General features: G+C 42.5%; 2 protein-coding genes across 5 annotated transcripts in view; one reads left to right on the top strand and one right to left on the bottom strand.

The window, feature by feature from the left end:
• Nucleotides 1-1,282: 1,282 nt before the first annotated feature.
• On the top strand, nt 1,283-22,259 carry LOC142382689 (ceramide transfer protein-like). Of its 4 annotated transcripts, XM_075468806.1 has the most exons (18): nt 1,283-1,919; nt 2,552-2,686; nt 4,897-5,013; nt 12,060-12,167; nt 12,376-12,511; nt 12,900-12,977; nt 13,150-13,307; nt 14,666-14,758; nt 14,859-14,945; nt 15,136-15,228; nt 15,505-15,582; nt 16,300-16,395; nt 16,644-16,776; nt 16,864-16,934; nt 17,024-17,152; nt 19,957-20,086; nt 20,485-20,622; nt 20,720-22,259. In XM_075468806.1, the coding sequence occupies exons 1-17, from the start codon at nt 1,830-1,832 to the stop codon at nt 20,610-20,612; spliced, it is 1,860 nt and encodes a 619-aa protein (XP_075324921.1). In that variant the 5' UTR covers nt 1,283-1,829; the 3' UTR covers nt 20,613-20,622; nt 20,720-22,259. The 4 variants fall into 4 exon arrangements, with proteins under 4 accessions (XP_075324921.1, XP_075324922.1, XP_075324923.1 ...); XM_075468807.1 differs by lacking the exon at nt 15,505-15,582; XM_075468808.1 differs by lacking the exons at nt 1,283-1,919; nt 2,552-2,686; nt 4,897-5,013 and adding an exon at nt 7,864-8,007.
• A 743-nt stretch (nt 22,260-23,002) lies between these two features.
• pip5k1bb (phosphatidylinositol-4-phosphate 5-kinase, type I, beta b) overlaps nt 23,003-27,097 on the bottom strand; it is a 31,842-nt gene continuing 27,747 nt past the window's right edge. Inside the window, exons 13-15 of the mRNA XM_075468810.1 lie at nt 26,387-26,513; nt 24,414-24,537; nt 23,003-24,313 (exon numbers count right to left, since the gene is read on the bottom strand). Of these exons, the coding sequence (XP_075324925.1) occupies nt 24,311-24,313; nt 24,414-24,537; nt 26,387-26,513 (254 nt within the window). The 3' untranslated portion in view covers nt 23,003-24,310. The remainder of the gene's footprint in view (nt 24,314-24,413; nt 24,538-26,386; nt 26,514-27,097) is intronic.

The raw sequence follows: 27,097 nt of genomic DNA on the forward strand, positions 1-27,097 counted from the left end.
TCTGTTTCAAGAAATGAGCCTAGGCAATTGAGAAAGATCTTTGCAATTTGGGTGCCACTGACTCTTTACATGGGAAAGAAATCAGGTCTGAAGCATGGGTGAACAGTTTTGGGAGAGATATGTGCTTTTGCAGGTTAGCTATGCTGTTGTGCTGAACTATAAGAGAGTTATGCCAAATGATCTTAGAGTTTTGAGAATGTAATTTCTGTTTCAAGAAATGTGCCAAACCAATAGAGAAAAACTGTAACAGAAATTGGTGTTTACCTCATAAACATTAGTATTTAAAGGGTTCCTTTTTTTTAAACAATTGAAAACTTGGTGGTTATGATCAGAACTGAAGTGGAAGAAAAGATTTCTGGGAAAAAAAGTGGAAAAAAATATTAACATATGGTATTTTGGGGATCATTTTAGAAGGGGGCAAAAATGGCCCTTTTCAGAATTTTTTTTTTAAATCAGGCATAACAAAAAAATTAAAAATCCCTAAAAATCAATGTTGTTGCTAATCATTGACATATCCCAGACCCTAATTATCCCTACTCAATAATTCCACTTAGCATTCCATATTTTGAAAATACTGGCACCTAAAGGCTTCAAATTTGGGCTAAAAAGTTCAAATTGGCATCTAAAGGGTTAATTTTTTTTTTAAATAATTAAAAACTTGGTAGTTATGATCAGAACTGAAGTGGAATAAAAGATTTCTGAAAAAAAAAGTGGAAAAAAATATTAATATATGAGATTTTTAGGTCGTTTTAAAAGGGGACAAAAATGTCCCTTTTCAGAAATTAAGGAGGTTTTTTTTCTACACAATGAAAAATTGCATTGTATATGATGTGTGTTTGAAATTCGAAAAAATAGTCAAAAATGCACAACTGGACCAAATATGATGAGTATCACTATCTACAGTGTGAAATTAGAGGAGAAAGTACACCCCAAGTGGAGAAAAATGTCCCCTATCAGGGATTAGGGTTAAACTACTTATGTATGCATTTATTTTGGTATGCTTATTTGTTCTTCATTTATTAATAATGATACTTGTCATGTTTTTGCACTGTTTTTGTATCTTGTAAAGCAAAATAAAGTTGTATTTAAAAAAAAGGTACCTTGACGCCATGTATTTATTTTGGTATGCTTATTTGTTCTTCATTTATTAATAATGATACTTGTCATGTTTTTGCACTGTTTTTGTATCTTGTAAAGCTAAATAAAGTTGTATTTAAAAAAAAAAAAGTAGCTTGACGTCACTCGACGCAGCAGGTACACAGTAAAGCGTGGCTGCGGCTCCTCCCCCAGACAAGCTAGCCAGCACTCCGCTACTGCTAACTGAGCTGCGGAACCAGAGCAGCCACACAGTCCGCTGCTGGTTGTTTGTAGGTTGAAGTTGAGCTTTCAGCCTTAACACGACGGCCTTTGGAGTAAATGATCGACTGCAGCTCAGTTAACTGTGGACAACTGCCACAAGTCGCCAGTTAAAGTAAACGCTAGCTATTTGCGTCGTTTGACAGCTAACTAAGTTAGCAAACGGCTTGTTGGTATTCGACGTCAGTTTCAAAACAAAGCCCGCAAAACGAAGAAATCCAGACCGAGCTGTCACCTCCAGAGTGGCTTGTTGAAAGACGAGCTAGCTGTAAGAAAAACTGCAACAGCTTTGTGTCACCGCTGTGGAGCCTCGGTTAAATGTGTTGTTAACATTATTTGGCCAACGTTAAGTTGAAGAAGCTGTCAGCGGGTTGAACCGATAACTCACCCCGCAACACAGATTGAGCAGCGTGGGTCCTGTCGATAAAAACTCAGATTCAGGTTGTTGGTTTTTTTTTAAAACTTAGAATTCAATGTCCGAAAAGAGTTCGTCGTCCGGTTCGGACGAGGATGTGGAACCGGAATCCGGACAGCCCGGGGAGCTGGGAGGCGTCCTAAGCAAGGTAAGTTTAGCCAAGTTTCTTACATGGTGCTTTGCGCAAGTCTTAAAAGTCTTAATAAGGATGGACTTTTGTGTGAAAGTCTTAATAAAGTATGGAAAATAAATGTATGGTATAGAATTTTACAGTATGCTCAAAGGCATTGTGAAATGAGAAATAGGAATGTAGGCTATAAAACTATAATTTTACTAACTGGTCACGTACTGTATTAGCCTAATGGGATGATATTTAATCAACGCATGCTTAGCCTAGTCTGGCACATGTTCGTAACGTCACTGCTGAGGTCTGTTGACATGTGATTTTCATGTTTTGAAACGTTTTCATCAGTAAAAGCATAATTTACTGTGAATAATGCATTTGTTAATTGAATACTAACCTATAAAAATTAACATTAACATTAACAAAGTCTGGAAAAAGAGCAAGCGCCCTGTTCTTAGTGTGGTCAAGTTTTTGTTTTCTGATGAAGTAACTTAAAGCATATGTGTTTTAACGATCCACCACTAGTACGGGAGTCACGTGAGCATTCCCAACAAGCGGAATAAGTTGAATCAATGCCTGGATGGTCACCAGGGAGGTTGTTTGTTAATTGCACGATGCAGCTGACGTCATATACTGCACATCATGTGTGTTTACAGTGGACCAACTACATACACGGGTGGCAGGACCGATGGGTCGTGCTGAAAAATAACACTCTGAGTTACTACAAGTCGGAGGATGAGCGGGAGTACGGCTGCAGGGGTTCTCTGTGCCTTAGCAAGGCTGTCATCACAGTAAGTACTGGCCCTGTAATGAGGAGGAAAAGTGGCTTTCCTCACATCTAAAGCGCGAGTACGAACCACGGGGAAAACACCTGTTTAACATTTCATTTCTCTAAAAGAGTTTAGGGAGTTCTCAAGGTTTAGATTTAGTCTTTACACCCAGTTGAACTTCTTTGATTTCCCCCCCCCCCTGTCCTCTGGGATTGAGATGTAACTTGTAGTTAAGCCATTATTAAGATCTCACGGAGGCTACACACCTGTGATTCTAGCACACAAAGGCAACCAGCCTTGTCCACACTCTCAGGCCTCTGTTTGTCTGTGTGAAGTTGGCGTTCTCTGTGGTCAAATGTAGGCGCTGACCACATACGGTGGAGACTGCTCTTGCATTCCTCCAGTGCAGGTAAGATAAGCTGAAATCCCATACTTTAGTTAAATATTCACTGACTCCCAAGTATGTCGGCCAAAGAAGTGGTTCTGCTGGGATTGCTGCACTTTTGTGAAATGGGAACAGTAAACACAGAACTAGATTAAAACCTCAACATGAAAGAAACGGCAAGTTTTTTCCAGTAAGAGTTGAGATAATGGCGTGTTTTTTTTTTAATTTAGTTATAGTAGCCTAATTAACAGTGTACGGCTTTATTACCGATGCTCCCTAATAATTAGTGTGGTGTGACCCGCACAGCCACCTCTCACTGCCCTCTCTTTTGAAAGACACATCAGTCTCATGAGACTGTGGTATGAGGACTGAGGAATGCAGAAAAAGCCTCCCGTTTTCTTTTTTTCCAGGCCCAGCATCGGTGTGTTACCCACAGCGTATCTGTGGACACAGACCAGACTGTCCTCATACCAAAGGACAGCATGCAGGAAATGTCACTGTCAAAAAAATCCTACTGTACAACAACAGTCAAATACTCCCATCAGAGCTTATGTGTTCTCCACTCAGTTGCGTGTACTCGTGCATCTATTTGCAGTTGATATTTATATTCATTTCGGTAAATGTGACTCTTTTTACAAAGCCAATATTTATGCAGCAAACATTAGTTTCTAACCTCGTCTGTGCTCACACTGAAGATTTCTCAGTCCTGAACATGGAGAAGCAGTCGGTGCAGCCTGGGTGTACAGCACTGCTTGTACAAGGGGAAAGTCGAGTCATTCCAGTCTGAATGGAAGAGTTATAAACTTACTGTAAGGCTGAGGTTTATGGTCCGTGTCTGATACTGCACAGTAAGCCGAGGCAAGATAGATTTGTCTAACCAGTAACTGTCATGGCTGGTTGAACTTGATAATACCACAGCTTATTTTTTTTTTTAACAATAAAATCATAAAGAGGAGGGCATTTTTGATATCACACCAGGCTAGATCAGATTACTCATGCCCTTGCTGAAAAGCTCAGCCCTGTTTGCATTTGTAAAAATGTAACTTTTGAAATGTACCGTCACGTGAAAGTGTCACAGCAGTGTCACGCTACACGGCCGAGACCTCACGCTCAGAATTTGAGTATATGTTGCTGTTGTCAGAGGCTGCAAATGAGGCAGCACATGAGCGTCATTCAGCAAATGAAATTAGATTTAGGCAACGTAAGGTTACAGCTGCTCTCCTGATGCTTCTGAAGAGGAAAAGCAGCGGGAAAGCGAGGACACCCGACCCAACTGTGTCTTATTTCTTCTTGTGAACTTTAGCGGAGCAGCCCTCCTCTCAGCTGAGTGCGGTGGTCAAATTCCATTCTGAGAGGAAACGAGTGAATTCTTTGCAGCACGTGTTGGGGTGCCTCAGGCAGCCTGTGGTTGGATAGGGTTGGGGGGGGGGGGGGGGGGGGGGTGTAACAGTTGAAAGATTCCTCCAAAAATTCAAAAAGTAAGGCCATGATGACCCGGGTTCACGCTGGAACAATCCGTGTTTTGTTTTTCCTTGCACAGCTCTGCTGCAGTCATTCAGGGCCAGGACAGCAGACACAAGACATCAGTTTTCAATTAAATTTTCTGTTTATTGTGTGGCGTATGGCCCTCTGTGACTGACTGAATCCATGTGTTGGTTAGAATGTGTCATTGCCTGTCAGCCAACGCTGCAGACAAAGCTGTTCAGCATTATTCCACTCCTGCTTCTCAGGAATTTCATTGAGGCAGAGGAAAACTTGTATTTCGGTATCCAGATAAAGATCGTTTATTTACATTGCTCATGCACTCTCCCTAATAACTGTTTGTGACCTTTTCCTCCATGCGCAGCCACACGAGTTTGACGAGTGTCGTTTTGACATCAGCGTGAACGACAGCGTTTGGTACCTCAGAGCAGAGGATCCCGAGCACAGACTCCGCTGGATAGAATCAATAGAACTGCACAGGGTGAGTAGTTGATCTCTGTTCTTAGCTTATTTTATCTTACTTTGCTGGCTTCCTTTAACGTCTCTGTATTTTAACATGCAGATCTTGTTGGAATGAAGTTCTTTGTGGGCATCAGTGAATCCACAGAAGCTGATTAAGACCCACTGTGTTTGAGTAACCCCGTCCCTGTTGTGTTTCCAGACTTGTTAGTTTGTGAAACATCCGAACACATTTTCTTAAGCTAAACTGAAAAGCTGTTTAGCCCATAACTGTTTTTGCCCAATTACACCACATTGTTTTGCTGCATTATTCACATACTTACAGTACTCAGGTTGAATTTAGGGTCAGTCTTTTATTTATTTTTCCCCCTCCTCTCCCAGAACAGATAGAGTTATGTGCTTTTTGTTCTGTCAGCTGGGTGTGGCAGGATTCGGACACACAGACAGTTCTTTACCCGGGGGAATGTTAGGAATCTGAGGAGTGAGGTGTCCCCCCTTGCCATCAGATAGTAAGCTGCTTTTCCCTCTGCAAGAACATCTAGTTAAAGATGTATGGCTTCAGAGAAGAATCGTGCAAAGCACTTTGGATAAGTGTCAGAGTGTATTTATTTATATGTGTTTACTGAACAGACAACTTGTTGGCAAGGGCTTATGTGAGCCCTTCTCTCAGGCCTGTTATTTGTGCTGCACTCAGGCCGCTGCAGACATCACACATAAAGATCACATGGCATTAACATGTTGACATGCAAATGACTAGATGTGGTTTTTGATGGTATCTGTGTGACACACCTCCACGTTTTCCCTGTAACTTCACAGGCCTGATGGGCCACAAACCCTTTCTTGGCATAAAAAATGTGTTGCCAGATCAGGCTCGATGACCTAAAAAGCGATTGTTTTTAAGCAGCGCTGTCCCACAATTCAAAGGAAAACATTACAATGATGTTTGCTTTTCTGTTGTATGTCAATATATTTTATTTCAGCTCAGCTTGGACGTTTTTGACTGCATATTGGTGTCATTTACAGTCGCAAATAGTTTCTCTCTCCTCCTCTATTGTGCTGTTAAAAATTCCCCAACGAGTGTTTATCCGTCTAAAACCTAAGAAACTAAACCAACTAAACATCTGAATCTGCTGACAATTGTGAGGGCGCAGATTGCACGGTTACCAGCAGGAGAACACCAGGCTCAAGCTTTATGCCGCAGCAAAAAGCTGAACTGAACTGTAAGCATTGCAAAGGGTCCTTCCAAGCTGCCGTTCCAGGTGGCACTGATACGTCTTTGTTCCACATCACTGTCCTGGGTTAAAGTACAGAGCCAGAGTTGATGCTCCACTGATATCCCGCTCAGTCGGCAGTTGACGTCGTCACAAAGTTGAATTGACGTGTGTGTGTGTGTGTGTGTGTGTGTGTACACATGGGGATATGTACTTGTTTTTCTAGCAAGATGGCAACAAAACCTTTCACTGCACGCTTATGTGGAGTTGGTGAACAAGGCGACGGGAGGGATTTTTGAGGCTTAAGAGCTGGATTTAGGGTCAGGGTTAAATTGGGCTTTGATTAGGCTTAGGTATTCTACCTTTATGGTTAGGCCAAGGGGGGATAAATATAAGATGTGTGCCAGCTGCTAGTTTAGTTTACAAAGTATTGTTAGTTTAGCATTCACAAAAAAAATATTAAGCTAGCTGACCATGTGTTTCATTGAGTTGTTTGTTTCCTCCTCATCAAGAACAGTTTAGATGGGACACCCATGAAAAATCATCACTTGCTCTGAAACGGAGCCGGGGACAGTTTGTTAAAGCGCTGCTGGGTGCTTTTACTGAGGGTGTGAGTCACTGCAGGTCTCTGGTCCATTAACAACGGTGTGAGAATATTTCAGGGTCATGCCTGAACTGTGGCCTGTGGTAACCTTGGTGAGGTTATTGCAGCATAACGGCAGGTTGTGTGTTTGTGCTGCAACCAAATGGACGGAGAAGGAAGTGCGTTGTGGTTTTTAGGCTTGCAGGAGGACCAAAGACGGCATTAACCCAGGAAACTTGACTTCACTGCGTATTCTCTTCCCTTTCCTTAAATGTGAGCATTTTATTCATGGTTTATTTTGAAAATGAAATGATTTAATACAGTTGAACATTGATGAACCTTACCAATTGTTTTTGAAGGTGTTTTAAAGCTAAATTCTTTTCCAGTTCCGTACATTGCTTGACTCCGGCTGGGTTATTGACAGTTACGGCTATAAATGTGCTTCAGTATGGGTTGAACAAGTAATGAGTACAGCTTTGAAATTAGGAACCTCTTTGTAAAAGGCAAATAACACTAATTTGCATATCAATATTAGAATATTTTGTTCAGGGAAGTGTTTTTTTGTGCAGGTCCATTTGTGTTTTTGTGCGTGGGCGTGTTTGTGTTGGTGGGTAGCAGAGTGGTGCTAAATCCTGTGACATTTAGTGCAGCTCCTGAACAATAATACATTTATTTTGATTGCTGATTTTCACAGCAACACAATTCATCACGAATACAAAAACCTCTTCACCACGCAGAGACTTATCTTAAACTGATTCAGATATATTTTGCCAATGGGGGTGGGATGCTTGTGGGAAAGTTTTTTGTTAGTTTGCGTGTTTTCTACCACTTCTTCAGGGTTGTTGCTGTTGCCGTAGATTGAAGGGTTGCCAATGAATCAGAATAAGAAGGATGTAAGGAAGGAGCCAGGTAGATAGAAGTAGAGTATGGGTTCCAGACAAATATTGCTCCCTGCCTCTCACTCTTCCTCTCAGTCTCCTTCTTCTGCTGTGTCATAATACACAGCAGGCTTCTTCACTCGCCCACCTTTTCAGTTCTCCAGTGTTTTATTACACAAGCAGCTCCAGACAGCGCTTGTCTGGCTGATGCATACATGCATGCACCCATCATCTCTACTCCACTCTCACTCTCCTCGCTGCGAGCGCACACGGTCCCGGATGCTTGCTCAGTGATGGATGCTGGACAGAACGACAGACCAGATGAAAAGGTTTCATATTTCAGGGTGTGTGGTCTCGGGATGCATGTATTTAGAAACAGTGGAGTGCATGTGTCCGTGTGCATCTTTTGAGCCCGTTTGTGAAAGCGGAGGACCTGATTATAAACAGACCCTGCTTCGCTTCATCAAGGAATTACAAGACTCTTCCTTTGGCTCGGCCGGTCTTTCTGCTTCAAGGAGCATTTAGTGTCTCCCCTCGTGTCCAGGCAAATGACTACTTCTTTCCTCTTCTTGCTCTGCTTCTTATATTACTGTTTTCCTCCACATGCCGAGCCAAGCTAAGCCGTTACGGCTTCTCTGCTTCACTTGTTCTTCCTCCCTTTTGTTCTCCAGTGAGGTGTGTCCAAGGAAACGGGAAAACCGGATTAAAGCTTCTGCATTATCAGATCAGAGTGTTTGGGGAGCGCCTGGCCATGTTGGGCCCAGAAAACCGGCAGGACTGCAGCCGTGCCCTGCTCTGCTTTGGCTGTTGGAATGGCCGAATGGTGGGCTTATAGCATGCTGGCATGCCGCCTGCTCACTTTAACTCATCCCTGAGGTCTTTAATTATTGTGGCAGTGTTGTGACATGAATGATCTCTATACATAAGCCATTTTCCCCTGCAGGATAACACAGTGCATTAAGAAAGTATATTTATTTTGCATGCAGTTTTTGGTGTTAATGGCACCGGTGGACTAGCTTTACATTTGAACTCCCCTGCATGTAAGTCACTGTTATTTAAATTGTACTGCTTAGTTGTGTGCTGAGAAGTCTGTGTACAGTGTTACAGCCAAAAACTAAAAGTTCACTTGTTTTGTGTGAGCGGGTGCTCAGTTTGCATGGCTGCCGTGCAGCTGACCAGGTGTACGCAGATGGCAGTGGGTGGCAGGGTCACATGTTGGCCTTCATCGCTTCAGAGCAGCGGGGGGATCGCTTAGAGATAAACAAACAAGAATTTCAGGGTCGACAACAATAACCCATAATCATCTGTTTTGGAAAATGGCACGCTGTTCTCCACAGAGTGAGATAATACTTGTCGTGGTCCCTTGATTTTAGACATTTTTCTTAATTCGTAGCTCTTTATGTTGCAGCAGAGTGCCTGTCGGATGTTGTGTGGACCACAACACGAGGTCTCCCTCTGTGTGTCTGAAGCAGAGAGGAGCAGCACGATGGACACACAGAGTAGTTAGTTTTGAAGTTTGCTGCTTTTTTTCCACTCAGTGCGTTTTTTGTGTTACAAATGAAAAATGGGTTTAAAAGTTGCTGAACTTGGCAGGCGACAGCAGCAAGCGTTCCTCCCGTGGCTGCATCTGGATCTGGTGAATTTGCATTAGGCAGGGAGGGGCTGTGGTACAGCGTTGGTGTGAGAGAGCAGCACGCAGCTTCCCAGCTGTAGATTTCACTGTTCTGGATTCTGAAAGATGACAAATATAAGTAGGCGGTCTCCTACATTTGAATGGCCGTTAATATGCTTAAACTTGCCACCCAAGAAAACTGAATTGATATTTTATTGATAAATTTTGGTTTTTAATTGTTTCTAATCAAACTATGTGAATAACTGCTATGATTGAATTATAATGATACTCCTTACATTTTCTTCCAATGTCCGTGTGCTCCTAATTTCAGTTTCCTCTTTCTTAAGTCTAATCAAAGAAATATACATTCATTTAAATCCTGTGTTTAGCTGGTGCAAAGGACCATATGGCAACATTTATTTACCCATGTAACCAGCCACTTGTTTAAATGGTAAGCAAGTAGTAAACAGTAACACATCTCGGGTATTTATTAGAGGACGTGCAGTGGAAAAACATACTGAAAACAGTCCCAGGTGTGTGAAGAAAGTGGCCAAGATGGTAGCTTGGGTGGATAAATGTTTGACAAAGGGTACTATGGATTTCTCCGTACTCACTATTATATTTACAGTCTGTTTATTAATATCTACGGCCGACTCACAGGTCAAAGTGTTGCCAGCCTCTGGCTTACAGTTAAATGGATCATTCTTGACTCACAGCTCTTCTCCACCATTTTCAGCTCTAGAGACTCTGATGGTAGTTTTGTGAAGGTTGTATTCACCTTTTGGACCGAGGCAGGTGATTTATTATTATTATTTTTTTTCCAGGCAGTTTTTGTCACGTTACTGAACTGAATTGAATTTTATTTTGTGGTGTTAAATGTAACTTTGTGATATTTGTCTTGTGTGACAAATTCAAATGTTCATATTAGGAATATATAAGCGGCACCTTTTATCACCATTCAGTGTAAAGTAAGTTATTAGGACATTGCCAATTACCATATAAATGCAGATAAGTAACTTCTCAACCTCTGTAGATGTACTTATGCCACTGATATAATCCAATAAATAAATATTCTGCTTGAGTGAATACAACAACTCCTGCAAGACGGCCCCATTAGGGGCTAATACGCACTTATCCAGTTTCCCAAGTAAGAGACTCGACTCCTCCACCTATCAGAGCCGCGGGAGGAGAAGGCAAGTGCAGACACGAAGAGAAGGGAGGGGAGGAGCAGTTAACAGACTGAGACCTCTTTGCCTCAGAGCCTCATTTTACACCAACACAAATTTAATGACACGTGACAGCCGCATCGTCTAACTGTTGTTTTGCTGCGATTCGTCACTTATCTAAGGATTTCTGTCAGTTAACAATTAAAGCTGTTTGTAACAAAGTGGCTATTTGAATGACAGCATGGGGTTAGCATGCCACACCCCCTGCAGATGTTACAAATGCAGAAAAATCCTCCGCCCCATCCCTGTTTAAAGCTCCTCTGGCTCTCCCCTCGAACTTACTTACTCCAGATGCATTATAGGAATTAAGACATCTGGTTCTGCGTGCCTATTTCACAGTTTTGTTGTTGATTTATTTATTCTTTTACCTCTGAAATGTTACAGTAGGTGTGATGAGGATTGTCTAGGGAAAAAAATCGACTTTATTTCGTTTGAAAATAGTCAAAAATTCATGTTGCGCTTTGTAGATTATTTAAAAGCTTTCAGTAATGACATTTTTTTTAAATAGTTTTTTGTGTAAAACTTGTTTTAATAACCTTAACGTATAACCTCATATGTCTGTCCAGTTAGAAAAAGGCATTTTCCTGATTAAATTCTGTATGTTAAATGACTTGGATCGGTGTTTGAGGACAAAGTATCTCCATCAGGACATCCTTTATGTCATGGTTATGTTTTTTTTTAGTTATTAGCTGCATCTTTGTGCAGGATTAAGGTTATCTTCTCTCTTTTGGTGTTGAACCCTCTCCCACTCGGCTATTTAATGTCAGCTCTCTGTCTGTTGACATGAGAGCCTGTAGCAGAGGGATACGTATGCGGAGCAGTCGCCTGACTCGCTCTTTGGTTTGCTCACTGATTCTTAAGAAATTCCTCTTCATTCCTGTTGGCCAACAGAAACTGCTCACAGTTCGTTGTTCATTTTGTAATCGAGGGGAATCATAAACACAAAGCCACGACTAAACCCAACCACAGCATCTGCATTTATATGGAAAAGCTTTTTCAACATGCTTTTTAGTCTGGTGGTGGATAAATAAGGCAATGTGAGTGTGAGGCATGAATCATCTCCTTCTAATGTTGTGGATAAGTATCAACAGCTGCATGTGGGGTGATAAAGAATATTTTGCTTTGTTGTGGAGGGCTTGGTGTGCACATACATACAGTATGTGCAATAAAATGCTGTCACTTTGCTGAGCTCGCAGTCCCAGGCGGCGCCCAGTCGTAAGTTTGCCACTTAATGGAACAAATGCCTCCACCGCCACTCCCACGGGCCTGATCATAGATCAGTTTTACAATGTCAAACTAGGCACAGAAATAAACCAGATATTCTATAGGCTGCACTTTTTCCTCTTGTCTTAGAATTTAGTGCTTGTGTCTGTTTTTTGGGCCATTTCTGTGGTGGTGCTGGGGTTTAGGATTCCTCAGTCTGCTTAAATTGCTCTTTCTCTTTCTAGATTTGATGAACATCGGACGTATTTTTTGGCAGATTGGGCATAGTTTTGTGCACTCTTACTAATCTCCCTCCCCCCCTCTTTGCTTCTTCTGTTTCTCGCCCGTCTTGCAGGCCGAGTCTGGATATGGTTCAGAGACGAGTCTAAGGCGCCATGGTTCCATGTTGTCTCTCACTTCAGCAGCTAGTGCCTTGTCCTCCGCATCCACGTCCTCCTTCAAGGTAATAAAACAATCATTTGATGCAGTCACAGGTGGCCGCCTTTCAAGTATGTTCACAAACCATGGAAACAATACTTTATACTCAATACTTTGAAGTTTTATTTGCTGTCCAGGTTGGATCACCCTGAGCCCAAAGCACAAAAATCGTCCTCTGAAAACTCTTTGTGTAGATTTGTGTTTACCTTATTCCCCTGTGTGTCTCTGCTCAGAAGGGGCACAGGTTGCGTGAGAAGCTGGCCGAAATGGAAACCTTTCGGGACATCCTGTGCAGACAAGTGGACACCCTTCAGAAGTATTTTGACACGTGTGCCGATGTTTCCAAAGATGAGTTTCAGAGAGACAGAGGTAGCGTGTGGCTGCAGTGCACTACAACACAGCTTGTATGACTTACTCTTGGATGCCGTTATACTCGGTCATGTTCCCTATCTGATGCGTGATAAACTCATTAGTTGAGAGAGTTAGTTCAAGTGTTTGTTTTCCTTTAAACACAAATTTAAATAAATGTGGAATTTGAATGATGTGCAAATCATTGATTATAGTGTCTGTTATGAAAATAAGATTAAGATTGTCCAAGTATAAATGAACTGTCCACAGTGAAGTTTAAAACCTCCTTTTTCTGTGGATTACTTATGGTGAACATATCGACGGTAGGCTGTTGGTTCTGAATGTTGCAGTGGACAGCACAGGGAGATTGTAGATATTACTGAGATTACTGTTACTGTCTCACCCACAGAAGAGGAGGATGAAGAGGAATTCCCCACAAGACCAGAGGGCGAACACAATCACAACAATAATGGCAGCAAAGAGAAACGTGAGTCTACCTGAAGCTATTGGCAAACCATTTTCTTAAAATGAGTTCCTGTTCGTGTCCTCTGGTCAGAACTGTCTCCAGATGAATTTTGAGCAGGAAAATCAGATGTTTTTCAGTGAAGCCACGAGGCACCCGTTTGATTATTTGATTCCTTTGTTGTTGTCTGTGCCAGTGTTTTCGCCCGCCAGTCCCAAAGGTATGAACGGGATAGACTTTAAGGGGGAAGCTATCACCTTTAAGGCCACCACAGCAGGCATCCTCTCCACCTTGTCCCACTGCATCGAGCTGATGGTCAAACGAGAGGACAGCTGGCAGAAGAGATTGGACAAGGTACATTCCATACAGTCGTTAGAATAAATGGCACTCTCTTTGTAAGATGAATAATGGCGGCTTCTCTGTCTGGATGTGTCACTCACTGAAGAGCTGCCGGTTCCCTCTGGAGGTCAGACGTTTGGCTGGTGACTGCTGATGGAAAAATCAGCTGAAAGGCCTCTGAAATCGCTGTGTGAAAGAACTGACTAACAAACATTTTTAGGGAGTCATTAAGATGAATCATTGTTGACACACATTTTTTAGCTTGTAAAGAGTTTCTCTGAGTGTGTGTTTAAGTGTCCGTTAGTCCTTGACTTATTTGGGGTTCTTATATATCGTAATATTAACAGTTATATTGACAGATGGACGAATGGTGGTTTCTCACCGCGGGAGTAACTCTTTTTGATCGTTTTGATTTGTTGTTAAGTGGTCTGTTTCTTTAAATGTATACTCTCCACAGCTCCTCGTGCTGAGTTGATGTTGTCAAACCAGTTTCTCTCTCTCTCTCTCTTTTTTTTTTTTTTTTCCTCTCTCTGTATGTAAAGGCGTGCCACCCCACCCCTAAAACTCACAAAAGCCGGGAAGTGTTCTCAGTTAGGCTGCTTGAGTGAAGTTAAGTTACAAGTTTGAATGTTTAGTTGCCGATCTGGAGTAGGAAAATAAAAACGGGAACATAACACACGCTCACGGGAACAACACACCTCCGTTTTATACAGAGCAGAGAGAGCAATGAGTGCTCGGACTTCATGGTACAATCTGTGGAAGCCTTCAATACAGCGGAGTACTGAGCTGCTCAAACACCAGACGCAAAGATGGATCCCTTTACAGACCTGCAGTCTTCTCTTTACAGTAGGTCTCTGTCTGTCTGTGCAGCCGTTAGACACAGCAGACCACAGGATCTCCTCCTGTTTATTTTTGTACGTCTACACCTTCTTTTGAACTCTGTTGACTTTCATTGTCTGGTCTGTCTGGTTTCCCTCCATGGGATTGTTTTGTAGAGAGCCGGGTTGTTTTGTGTCACAGTTGCTCTCTGCGCACGTTTCTGTAGTAGACTGTGAATTTGAGTTTGTTGTGCGAAGCTGAGACGTTATGTTGTAAACACAGTTTATCTTTTCTTTTCTTTCCGAGTCATAACTGAGCGAAACTAAACACTTCTGTCTGATTGTATAGTGGGAGTTTGTTGTGAAACCTGTTTTAGTGTTCACAGCTGAATAGGACACTGGTTTATCTGAATACCTCTATTTTCATTTTCATGGCACTTATCATCTGTAATCTGAAGAAGCTGAAACACTGTCAGAGGGGTGATGATAGAGGCTTCAGAATGACCAACACGGCTACATTACCCACACTGACTCACTGTGTTTGTGTGTGTGCAGGAGATGGAGAAGAGGAGGAGGATAGAAGATGCCTACAAGTCTGCTTTGAATGAACTGAAGAAGAAGTCACACTATGGAGGCCCAGACTATGAGGTACGATGAAATGATGAGCGAGTTTGATTAGTACTGATACTTTGGTCACAGCTGTTCCAATGGATTCCTCACCATCTTGACCCCACTTGCTTCTTTCCAGGAGGGACCCAACAGTCTGATCAATGAAGACGAATTCTTTGATGCTGTGGAAGCTGCACTAGACAGACAAGACAAGATAGAGGAGCAGGTGTGATGCTTATTAATATTTTGACCCGTCTTGCTCAATGGAAAATGTCTTCTCCAGTTGTTATGTGTAAAGCAGATGCACATTTAACCTACAAGTCCTCTCATTTTCATTTTCTTTTGTTAGTTTGTCAGATGACCTTATTCTGCAGCTCAGTGTTCAGATCTTTAATCTCTCTTTTCTTTCCCCTCAGTGCCAGTCAGACAAGGTCAGGATACCCCGCCTAACTCCAGTTCCTCCTGGTGATGCTTTTTCCACCATCGGCACACATCGGTTTGCCAACAAGGTAAGCAGTCTGTTGGTATATATTGACTTTACTGTATACTTAACCGTCATGCTGCTTTGTTAAGAATTAATGCCACGAGTTGCTACTATTCAGTTTGCCTCATCATTCTGGGTTTAGACAGCCGGCAGCTCCTTGGAGAGAGCCAAACATTTCCATTATGCAATGCTAATGCTACCCTGCTAGGTTGTGATTGTATTCTTCTGATCTGCTGCTGTGGGGCTTCTTTATGTTCTCTTCCTGCGTCTGTTCTCTTTCAACCACATCTCTGCTGCACAGCCCCGTAGCTATTCTTCTTCCCAGTCCTCCATTGAGCTAGTCAGTGCTTCAGATGACATTCACAGATTCAGCGCTCAGGTACTGTACTTGGTCAACTGATGGCGCCTTCAGGGTGATGCAAGCAGCTCCCGCTTTTCACTCCAGTTAGATAGAGCATGAACAGATAGCACAAAAATGTCCACTAACCAATCCTTCCATGGTTTCTCAAACCTTCCCTCTGCTTTCATAAATATTTTAATCATATTTATGCACCAAAATGTTATTTTGATGATATTTTGCACTGATGCACAAGGATGAAGGTGAACACTGAAGCTCCTGGAGTGAACAAGTTTCCCTCATCACATAACAGCTGCATGACTAGTGAAGCCTCTTAATTTCCTCCTCCTCCTTTTAACAGGCTTCTTGTTTCACAGCATGAAAAGGCATGTATTCAGACCGGCTATGCACCTTTTTTTTTTTTTTTTAATGCATTTTTGGGATGTTTAATATCACCTTCAAGCAGGATTGTATATCTTGTATGTGTTTGCTTGCCGCTCAGTGGCTAATGTATCTGCTTAAGGAATTCCTTAGGCTCTGAGAAGGAAACAGTTTTTTTTTTCTATTTGAGGTTATGAAATAGAAATAGAAACCTCTGCAGTACACGGGTGCTAAGTACAATGATTCCAAACCCTGAATATAGCCTTGCTGAATATGACATGCTTCTTTTCCCCTTGTTTTAAAGCATGTCCTCCTCCAGTAGGCAGATGAAATAAAGGCCTCTAACAGGAATTTAATCAGAACGCCTTCTTTTCTCAGGTGGAGGAGATGGTGCAGAACCACATGACTTATTCTCTTCAGGACGTGGGTGGAGATGCCAACTGGCAGCTGGTAATAGAAGAGGGGGAGATGAAGGTGTGTAGAGCTGCCCATGTGTCATCTCACCTGTTAATATTTAAATCAGTCTTTTAAAGTTGCTTTATTTGCTAAAGAAGCACGTTTTAAATACTTTTACAAAAGCTATTCATTCAGCAGACCACCACTGCTCTGATGTGCAGTAACTCTGTCAGAATCTTTCTTTCCGTATTGTTCCTGCTAGATTTGGAAGTGAGCTCGTGAATGTGTTCGCAGTTTTCACGTGTTCTGCTCCGACCGTTTAACAGGTTTACAGGAGAGAAGTGGAGGAGAATGGCATCGTGCTGGATCCTCTGAAAGCTACTCATTCTGTAAAAGGGGTAACAGGACATGAGGTGTGCCACTACTTCTGGGACACGGCTGTCCGAATGGACTGGGAGAGTAAGTCCGTGACACCGTCATATTGACACATTAACCGTCTCGGCTCCAATGTCACGACCTTACTGAACTGAGCTCTCCCTCCCTCAGCCACCATTGAAAATTTCAACGTTGTGGAAACACTCTCTGATAATGCCACCATTGTTTACCAGACACACAAGGTAGATTTGCTTTATTGTGCTTTTTGATTTTTGCTGGTGTATTTGGCAGTCTGTTTGACGGCGGCCGCATGCGGTTGCTTGTGTTTCAGAGAGTGTGGCCTGCTTCTCAGAGAGATGTACTCTATCTGTCAGCCATCCGGAAGATTCTGGCAACTAACGAAAACGATCCCGACACGTGGCTGGTCTGCAACTTCTCTGTGGACCACGACAAAGCTGCTGTAAGAGGAACCCCTCAAACCACATCTAGCTGTTAGCAGCGATCACATGTTCTACAGATGAATGAAAACAGAAAACAAACGCAGCTCCGCGTTGAAAACAGACACGACTCTGTCGCTGAAATCACCGCACGGACCCCGAACCGTTTCTAAATCCCACCATCAGTGCACATAGTTCATCATTTCATCCACAAACGCACACTTAGATTGTACCGTGAAAATAAGAGCCGGGGATTTGGAATGAAAGAGAGTGATATCTGTCCTCTACCAAGCTTCACTAATTTGTCTGGTTTTGTGGCGTGAAGCGGGCTATGACAGGAGCACCCAGCCATACAGCCATCAGTGCGTCAGGTGGAGCCGGCACTTTGTCTGTCCATCAACATGCACCTTTAACAGCCAGACACCGTTTGTTTTTGTTTTTTCTGATTCTACCAGGCAAAATGACTTCCAACACTTAGTTACCTCTGCTACTTAGGTACCTCTGCTACTTAGTTACCTCTGCTACTTAGGTACCTCTGCTACTTAGTTACCTCTGCTACTTAGGTACCTCTGCTACTTAGTTACCTCTGCTACTTAGGTACCTTTGCTACTTAGTTATCTCTGCTACTTAGGTACCTCTGCTACTTAGTTACCTCTGCTACTTAGGTACCTCTGCTACTTAGGTACCTTTGCTACTTAGTTACCTCTGCTACTTAGTTACCTCTGCTACTTAGGTAACTTTGCTACTTAGTTACCTCTGCTACTTAGGTACCTCTGCTACTTAGTTACCTCTGCTACTTAGGTACCTTTGCTACTTAGTTACCTCTGCTACTTAGGTACCTCTGCTACTTAGTTACCTCTGCTACTTAGTTATCTCTGCTACTTAGGTACCTCTGCTACTTAGGTACCTTTGCTACTTAGTTACCTCTGCTACTTAGTTACCTCTGCTACTTAGGTACCTTTGCTACTTAGTTACCTCTGCTACTTAGGTACCTTTGCTACTTAGTTACCTCTGCTACTTAGTTACCTCTGCTACTTAGGTACCTTTGCTACTTAGTTACCTCTGCTACTTAGTTACCTCTGCTACTTAGGTACCTCTGCTACTTAGTTACCTCTGCTACTTAGGTACCTCTGCTACTTAGGTACCTCTGCTACTTAGGTACCTCTGCTACTTAGGTACCTCTGCTACTTAGGTACCTTTGCTACTTAGTTACCTCTGCTACTTAGTTACCTCTGCTACTTAGGTAACTTTGCTACTTAGTTACCTCTGCTACTTAGGTACCTCTGCTACTTAGTTACCTCTGCTACTTAGGTACCTTTGCTACTTAGTTACCTCTGCTACTTAGGTACCTCTGCTACTTAGTTACCTCTGCTACTTAGGTACCTCTGCTACTTAGGTACCTTTGCTACTTAGTTACCTCTGCTACTTAGTTACCTCTGCTACTTAGGTACCTTTGCTACTTAGTTACCTCTGCTACTTAGGTACCTTTGCTACTTAGTTACCTCTGCTACTTAGTTACCTCTGCTACTTAGGTACCTTTGCTACTTAGTTACCTCTGCTACTTAGTTACCTCTGCTACTTAGGTACCTCTGCTACTTAGTTACCTCTGCTACTTAGGTACCTCTGCTACTTAGTTACCTCTGCTACTTAGGTACCTCTGCTACTTAGGTACCTCTGCTACTTAGTTACCTCTGCTACTTAGGTACCTCTGCTACTTAGGTACCTCTGCTACTTAGTTACCTCTGCTACTTAGTTACCTCTGCTACTTAGGTACCTCTGCTACTTAGGTACCTTTGCTACTTAGTTACCTCTGCTACTTAGTTACCTCTGCTACTTAGTTACCTCTGCTACTTAGGTACCTTTGCTACTTAGTTACCTCTGCTACTTAGTTACCTCTGCTACTTAGTTACCTCTGCTACTTAGGTACCTCTGCTACTTAGGTACCTTTGCTACTTAGTTACCTCTGCTACTTAGTTACCTCTGCTACTTAGGTACCTCTGCTACTTAGGTACCTTTGCTACTTAGTTACCTCTGCTACTTAGTTACCTCTGCTACTTAGGTACCTCTGCTACTTAGTTACCTCTGCTACTTAGTTATCTCTGCTACTTAGTTACCTCTGCTACTTAGGTACCTCTGCTACTTAGTTACCTCTGCTACTTAGGTACCTCTGCTACTTAGTTACCTCTGCTACTTAGTTACCTCTGCTACTTAGGTACCTCTGCTACTTAGTTACCTCTGCTACTTAGGTACCTCTGCTACTTAGTTACCTCTGCTACTTAGTTATCTCTGCTACTTAGGTACCTCTGCTACTTAGTTACCTCTGCTACTTAGGTACCTCTGCTACTTAGTTACCTCTGCTACTTAGTTATCTCTGCTACTTAGGTACCTCTGCTACTTAGGTACCTTTGCTACTTAGTTACCTCTGCTACTTAGTTACCTCTGCTACTTAGGTACCTTTGCTACTTAGTTACCTCTGTGTTGTTTCACTTAAGAATCCTAAGAATCCTTCCTCAGCTATACAAAAAAAAAGAATAAAAGACCATTTAACTGGATCCCTAGTGTCCACTCATGGTGGCTTAGACTGTCGTTCTGCTTAAATAAATTCATGATTTTATAACCGCAGCACAATCTGAGAAAATCACTGTTTAATTCACTTAAAAACGACTGTGGAATGAAAGCTGCTGCACTATGATGTCCCGTGGTTGGCATTAGAAGCGGCACAATGTCGAGCGTTTCTCACACAGTCCACGACATCGCAGTGTTTTTTTTTTTGGTTTTTTTTAATTTTCTTAATTGTTTGCATTTACCTCTTTTGTTTCATTTTCAGCCCACAAACCGATGTGTCCGTGCCAAAATCAACGTTGCCATGATCTGCCAAACCCTGGTCAGCCCACCAGAGGGAGATAAAGAGATAAGCAGAGACAACATCCTTTGTAAGATCACATATGTTGCCAATGGTAAGTACCCTTCCACTCCAGCAGCTGAGAGAAAAATGCCTCCGTTTCATGATCAGTCATACAGCAATGTACCCGCAAGCACCTCAGTGTCGACACTCAACCTTCTGTGAAATGCACGTAAAGCTGCTGAGATCTTAATATGGGGAAAACCTGCATGATTTTCTAGATTGCAGAGGAGAAACGAAGCACAAAAAATGTCATTGTGCAGTCATATTCACACACACACATCCAGACACACTTTGATTTACTATAAAACGGCTCAACTGAAGCTCCAGTTTATTGTCAGAGAAGCTAGGAGGGTCATGGAATTTAGTTTGGTGAGGCAGCACATCCTCTCCGCTCTCCAGAGGCCTGTTTCATCCTATCAGTGCTGATCATTACTCTCTTTGTGGCTGCAGTGAACCCTGGAGGCTGGGCTCCAGCCTCGGTCCTCAGAGCTGTGGCCAAGAGAGAGTACCCCAAGTTCCTCAAACGCTTCACCTCCTACGTTCAGGAAAAAACTGCTGGGAAGCCCATCCTCTTCTGATCGCTGAGAGGTAACCAGGGACCGGGACGCACGGCGTCTCTGAGTGAGAAAGCAGCCGGTCTGATGGGAGGAGCATTCATCACACTGTTATTATGTGCTTTTTCCAGGAAACTTCCTGTTTCCAGTTTGCCCACAGGAGGGACAGCATTGTTCAGCGTTGAACAGACTCTCGATGAACACACGACGTGTTCACCCGTCATTCAGCTTTCAAACGTGCATGCAGGATCCTCCAGACCATCAACACATCCCACGGGATGCCTGCTTAAAGACGAGACTGGTTTTACAGCTTTAATGCATCAGCTACGTTTTAATGGCCTGGAAACATCTGCTGGTCATGAAAGTGCATTTTATGTCGATTCAAACTTTTTTGAAATGTTAACAATTATTTGCATTTTGTTTTTGGTTTTTTTTTGTAAATTGTTTTGTACATTTCTTATGATTACATACTTGTTGACTTTTTTGGGTTTGCTCTGATCACTAGTATTACAGCTCCTTGTTTTTCTGCTGCTAAGTTTGACAACCATAAGAAAGTAGAAATGGCTCCGATGAGGTGAGGTACACCAGCTCCTTTTTTTTTTTCCTGTCCCTCTCGTTATGACTCTTCACAAATGGGGTCAGAGCCGAAAGCTTTGAAATCTTTATATTTCTACATTGCTATAAAGCATCTTTCTGAGAGCACCGTGGACACAATGTATTGTACAGGAAAAAACAGAGTAAGCTTTCAGTTGGTTTACCAATGTGAGAAATGTGAATTGACTGTTAAATGCTGGAACTTGATGTCAGCAGTGGACTGAGCAAATGGGAGATTGAGAAAATTAGCTATTTAACACTTTGGACAATGTTTTTTTTGACCCAGATGACCTGATGAGACGGTTAGCTGTGGTCTATAGATGCTGAGCTGCGGTCATCGTGACCTGTCTTCAGACGGGTCTTGCCCAGCCGTAGTGTCTGATGTGAGGATTCCTCTCTTTCATTGAGAGATGAGTGGATGGACTTTATACACTATTTTTTTTCTTCATGTATCCTCAGGCCCTCATGAGGCGGGGAAAGAAATGTGTCCACCCATGAGTGTACGGTTCGTTGTTAAAGTTGTTAAATGATAAGAGGCTCCCAGTTCGTATTGTTTTACATTTCACACGCCACACTACAGTGCTGTGGCCTCCTGCCCTTCGACTGATAACTACCCCCAGAATGCCTTAGACTCCAGGAGTCCTGGATTTCTCTTCTTTACAGCCACCAGATGTGCATTTATCAACACTGAAGTGAAGCTGGGGGGAGGGGTGTGTCAGTATTTCACATCATCTTACCTCATGATTAAATTTTTACCACAAGACGGTTTATTGCCATCACAAGTTGGGAGTTCTGCGATCAGTCCATCTTCATTGTTGGGGGAAAAAAAGAAAAAAGAAAAAAAAAAGTTTGCCATGCAGAGGTCAGAGGTTTGGAAGGTTCATTGTTTTGCTGATCGTAACACAAGCCAGATCTACGAATAATGTCAGCTGAAGAATGCAGTTAGTGTGTTTAATTGTATTTTGTCAGTAATCTACACACTTTGTATATTTCTAAGTTGTACATCAGAAATATTATTTGCGCTAAATGTAAGGCCCTTTGATAATGTTCTGTAAATTAAAATTGTGACACAACAGAGATGCACACGTGCACTGTTCTTGCAATTAACTCGTCATTTACTGGTGTGTTCACAGCCGTGACAGTCTGCAACCCCGGGCAGTTTTATTTTGTTAAATAATAGTAATGATAATAAAGGTATCACAGCCACGACACCAATTATATTATAATTAATATATTATAATTAATATATATTATAATAATTATATAATTTAAAAACAGAATATTGTGGCTTTAGAAAACTTTTTTTTTAAATAATAAATGAAAAGCAAACGAGCACAACTGGAATCATCTAGAAAAGCCAAATGTAAACCTTTACTAACTCCTAAACAGAGAAAAATAAAGTTAGTGCGGACTAACGTGAAGCAGTCATGGCCTGGGGATGATCGGCTGAAAGTGATCCAAGTTGGACACAGAGACGCTGCTGGAAGTTGTTTAGTGCAGGTCCAACCAAACGTATAAAGGCGACCGAAGAAAACGAGCACACTTCTAAAATCACTGAAGATACGGGCTTGATATTAGATGGAGATGGCAGTCCTCCTCAACTTGAAGAAATATATATATAATTTTTGTTAAAGTGTTCAGTTGTTACATCAAACAGTTTTGTGTCACTTATTTCATTTTCATTCATTTATTTCTCGTTATATAAAATAAAGCACCTGCATGAATATCCCTCAAGAAGTGATTCCATGATGTTTTGCAAAGGGCTTGTATGTTAAAGGTTAATCCCTTTAAGAAGTAAAGGTAATAAACAATGGCAGACGACAACTTTAAAGAGTTTATTTGTAGGAGGCTTCTAAATATAAATATGCATTGTCTTTACATTCAATGATTAAAGTATTTTTTTCAGCAAATGGTAAAATATTGAGATTTACAGAATAAATTATGGTCTCAACTGACGTGTGATCGTAGAGTTGAACAATTATAGTTTGTAGGTGATCTTGATGCAGAGGTATCAGGCAGCTGTACGAGTAGCGTGCCTCGTAACTTCTTGAAGAGGACACACTTAATCAGTATCAAAGGAAATCCTGAGTAAAAGCATCCTTAGTCAAGACGCAAACCTCACAAAACGTGTAGTTCCACATCAAAAATGATCTAAAGTGTTCCTTCATTGTCTCTCTACATGTAGTATCAATGACAAAACAGAGGTGTGCATTTGTATCATAAAAAGAAATAAAAAGTGCATGTTCACACATCCAAATCTGTGCTTATGTCAGGTAGCCCACCCACCTAAGCAATGTCCTCGATAGTTCTTACAGTAATCATAACCAATGTCAAAAGTGCCTTTTTGTCATGAGCAGGTGCATTGTCCCCTCGCTCTGTGCTTTTGTCCAGGATCCAGTAACTGTCTCTTCTCACTTTACGGCTGGAGCGTCTTTACGGGCTCCTCTCGGGAGCACAAACAACTGCCCGGTTTGGAAAAAGTTGGTCTGCGTTTGGCCTCTGTAGCTTCAGAACCGAGTCCGTTCGTGTGTCTTCATCCGTGTTGTGTTGGCTGTGGCACACAAGCTGGCGTGTGTCCTCCGTGTGACCGTGTCCAGTCCCTCTTCATCGAGGACAAAGGGGCCGCCGTAAATTTCCTGTAAACATTTCTCATCGGCAGCCAACACAGTTCTTAACATCATTCTGATCATCAGAAAAAGAAAAAAAAAAGGAAAAAGTAATGTCTGTTTATCTAGCCTCTCCTTGTGTATATACGTGTATATTTATATATATACAGTATATAGGAAATGTTCAAATCTTTGTTTAGCCCATTAAAAACAGTAAACATATATAAAACTTAATGGCACCACCTTGATGCATGCTCTATAAAGCAACACTCAATTCAGCCTGAAGTTCAGCACATTACACAATATGTCACATGGTTCCTGTCACAACTGCATCGGTATGACTTTGTCACGGTCTGTCGACCAGTGGGAATCTCTGTATTTTTATGTGTTGGCAAATACAAGTGGCAACATGGACCTAGCAGCACTGAAAGTGGAGTCAGACGCCAGCCTGGCATGTCCAGTGGAGCACGGCGATTGTCTTATGCGTGGCAGGAGGAAATGAAAGATGTCGAGCTGATCCTTTCACTGTAAAGGAACAGAGGAAAAACAAAAAAGACTGTTAAAAAGGACGAGAATACGCAAGCGTAACCCCAATGCGACCCGAAACAATAAATGAGCGACTCACCAAGTAGACATCGAGCACAGATCCGTCATCACGGTCCATGTCCACGTCCATGGTGCTCTGCTCTGAAGTGAGGCAGATGGCGCTGTCCTCCAGCGTGAACGTGGAGCTGGATGCAACGTCATCTCTGAAACAGGACAAAACATCAACATGTCAACCTGTAGGCAGCCCCGAGAGTTTACTGTCTGAGACCAAAGCGGCTAAAGTCAAGCAGCTGCATAAACAGAGCATGAGATTCAATAAAACTTAAAAAAAAAAGCTCTCCAGGAACAAATGTTGCAGAGGCTTTGACGTCAAAGAGGCGCAGGGGATGAACCTGTCTGGGGTCAGGCTCTGGAGGCCTCACGTGAGAGGCTAATAGTCTTAGAAATGTCCCACAGGAAGTGAGCAAAATCTGGCAAAGCTTGGGCCACGATGACTTGGTCAGAACAAGGCACCTCGTGGGGAAATTTCTTTTAAATGGCCCTTTGCAGCATAAGTGACACAAATTTAAAAAAAATTCGAAATCAAATAATAAAGGGAAACAGGAACTTAATAGTGAGGATGCTTAATGCATTCTCACTATAAATATATGCAAACTGCGCCCTGATCATTTTCCAATATTTTGGTGTAAAAACAGGCACAGCATCACAGTATTTCTGTTTGTAACATGGCTGTTGATGAGCTGTCATTTCACGCTTTGAGAAAGTGAGAAAGTCCGGCTAATGAGACACGTGCCACCATCTGTTGTTGAATGCACACAACGAGGACCCGAAGAAGAAAAATAACTCGTGTCTTTATTCACATTCAGCCGGTCGCAATTCCTGAAACTGATTTTAGCTGGACAGCAGAGGAAGGTGGGGTAAAAAAATAAAGATGTACATGTGGCTTCTTCCCACATCAGAAACATACTGCAGGCTTTGCTCATGGACTGCTTTCCTTCACAGCTGCACTTCAACCACTAGATGGCAACTAGAGAGCTATTTTTTTTAACATGTACATCAGGTTGACTTCCTGAGAAGTCGCCTTTTATGATACAGGACTAACTGCATTTTTTGGTTCAAAGTCAATAAGAGTTCCAGGGAGAGCGCTGTAAAGTACAGCTGTAGGAAGAGATGGATTAAGATGCATACAGGTAAACACCAGCTTTTTATATGGCCTCGCACACCTGACGCAGCGACCACTAACAAGCCGAGCAGCTGTCAGACAGGATTCATTGTTGACCGACATACAGTCTCTGCGGCGCCGCTCGTCCTCCTTTGTCACGGCATTTATGCCGCATAATGGCAGCGTGTAAAACTGTGTCAAAGCTGCTGTTCAAATATTTATGAAAACAGTTGAGAGAACAATGTCAGGCCGGCAGCAGGTGACTGATGAGAGGGACAAGACTGGACACGTCCCACAAAGGAGCCTCAGAGAGCAGGCTGAACCCGACACTGCCGGACAGGAGGAGAGGTGAGAGATGAAGAAGGAACAGGGGGCAGAGGACAAAGAGGCTTCTGGCACGAGGGAAACGAAAGCGACTGCTGCCAGAGGGAGGATGTAATAAAACCTGTTAATGGAAAACTCGAAATGTTGAGAAAGAATGAGGCAATACATAACTTATAAAGGTCTGCAATAAATTCTGTGAAGTGTACTTTAGGAGAGAAAAGGGGCCATGGAGACGTTTTCTGCCTGAGGCCAAAGCAAATACTGCTGTCACGGAAGGATTTATGTTCAGGCACATTACGTCTTCCCTGTCTGAGAAGTAAAGAGAACAGCAGTGCCCCCCTCACATCGGTCTCCCTCTGACAGCACTGTCCACACAGTGTGATGTGTGTTGGATGCCAGCCGAGTCACCGGCTCCATGACGCCAGCCGCTGATAAGAGTTCCAGTGATACTAACCTGGGAGTGTCTGTATGTGCTGGGCGTGTCCTCTTACACTGTGCACGCTAACCTTGCATCGTGGTTTCATGTGACACACATTATTGGGTATGATATAAAAGAGGAACTGTACCTCTCTCCTGTTTGGTTGTCCACATTTACAAAGATGGAGGAGGTGGAGATGGTCCCCATGGAGGAGCCCTCGTAGAAGGATGGGTTGGCAGGGACTAAATCCGGACGAAGATATGAGCCGAACACAACTGAGAAGGAAAAAAACACGATGTCACTTTATTTTCCTGAGTAGCACATTTCTGATCTGCTCCTAACTCCCCGACACAAGGGCGGGGGTCTTTCTTATCATCCAAGACTTTGGTTCCTGCTGAAAATACTACAGTTAGTTGACTGAGTAGGTGATTCATTGTTCTCCAAATGACACAAGGTTAGAGATGAAAGGAGCACACTGGAAAGGTTTGGTGTTCTCCTTTGACATTTAACAGCGTCAGTCATTGTTACATTAAAGCTTTATAAACACTTTGACAAGCCTTGTTCAAATAAATCAGCAGCTATAGTTCCTCTTAGCAGCTTACCTAGCACTCTGAAAATGAAAGTAATTGATGACTACAAAGCAGAGGAAGGATATATGAGCATTTTTTGGCAGCTGCAAAGTCTGTTGGAGAAGTAATCAGGAAACGCCACGTCACAAGAACAATGGGTTTCAAATAGAGGTCTGGTAGACCAAGAAAACCGTCTGAGAACTGCTGCTGGAAAGCAAGAAAGACAAAGCAAAAAGCTCATTATGGACGGGTAAAGGTCTTCAGGAAGACTAACTAGACTCGTGGTGATG

The sequence above is a fragment of the Odontesthes bonariensis genome, chromosome 6 (assembly GCF_027942865.1).
Source record: "Odontesthes bonariensis isolate fOdoBon6 chromosome 6, fOdoBon6.hap1, whole genome shotgun sequence".
Lineage (NCBI taxonomy): Eukaryota > Metazoa > Chordata > Actinopteri > Atheriniformes > Atherinopsidae > Odontesthes > Odontesthes bonariensis.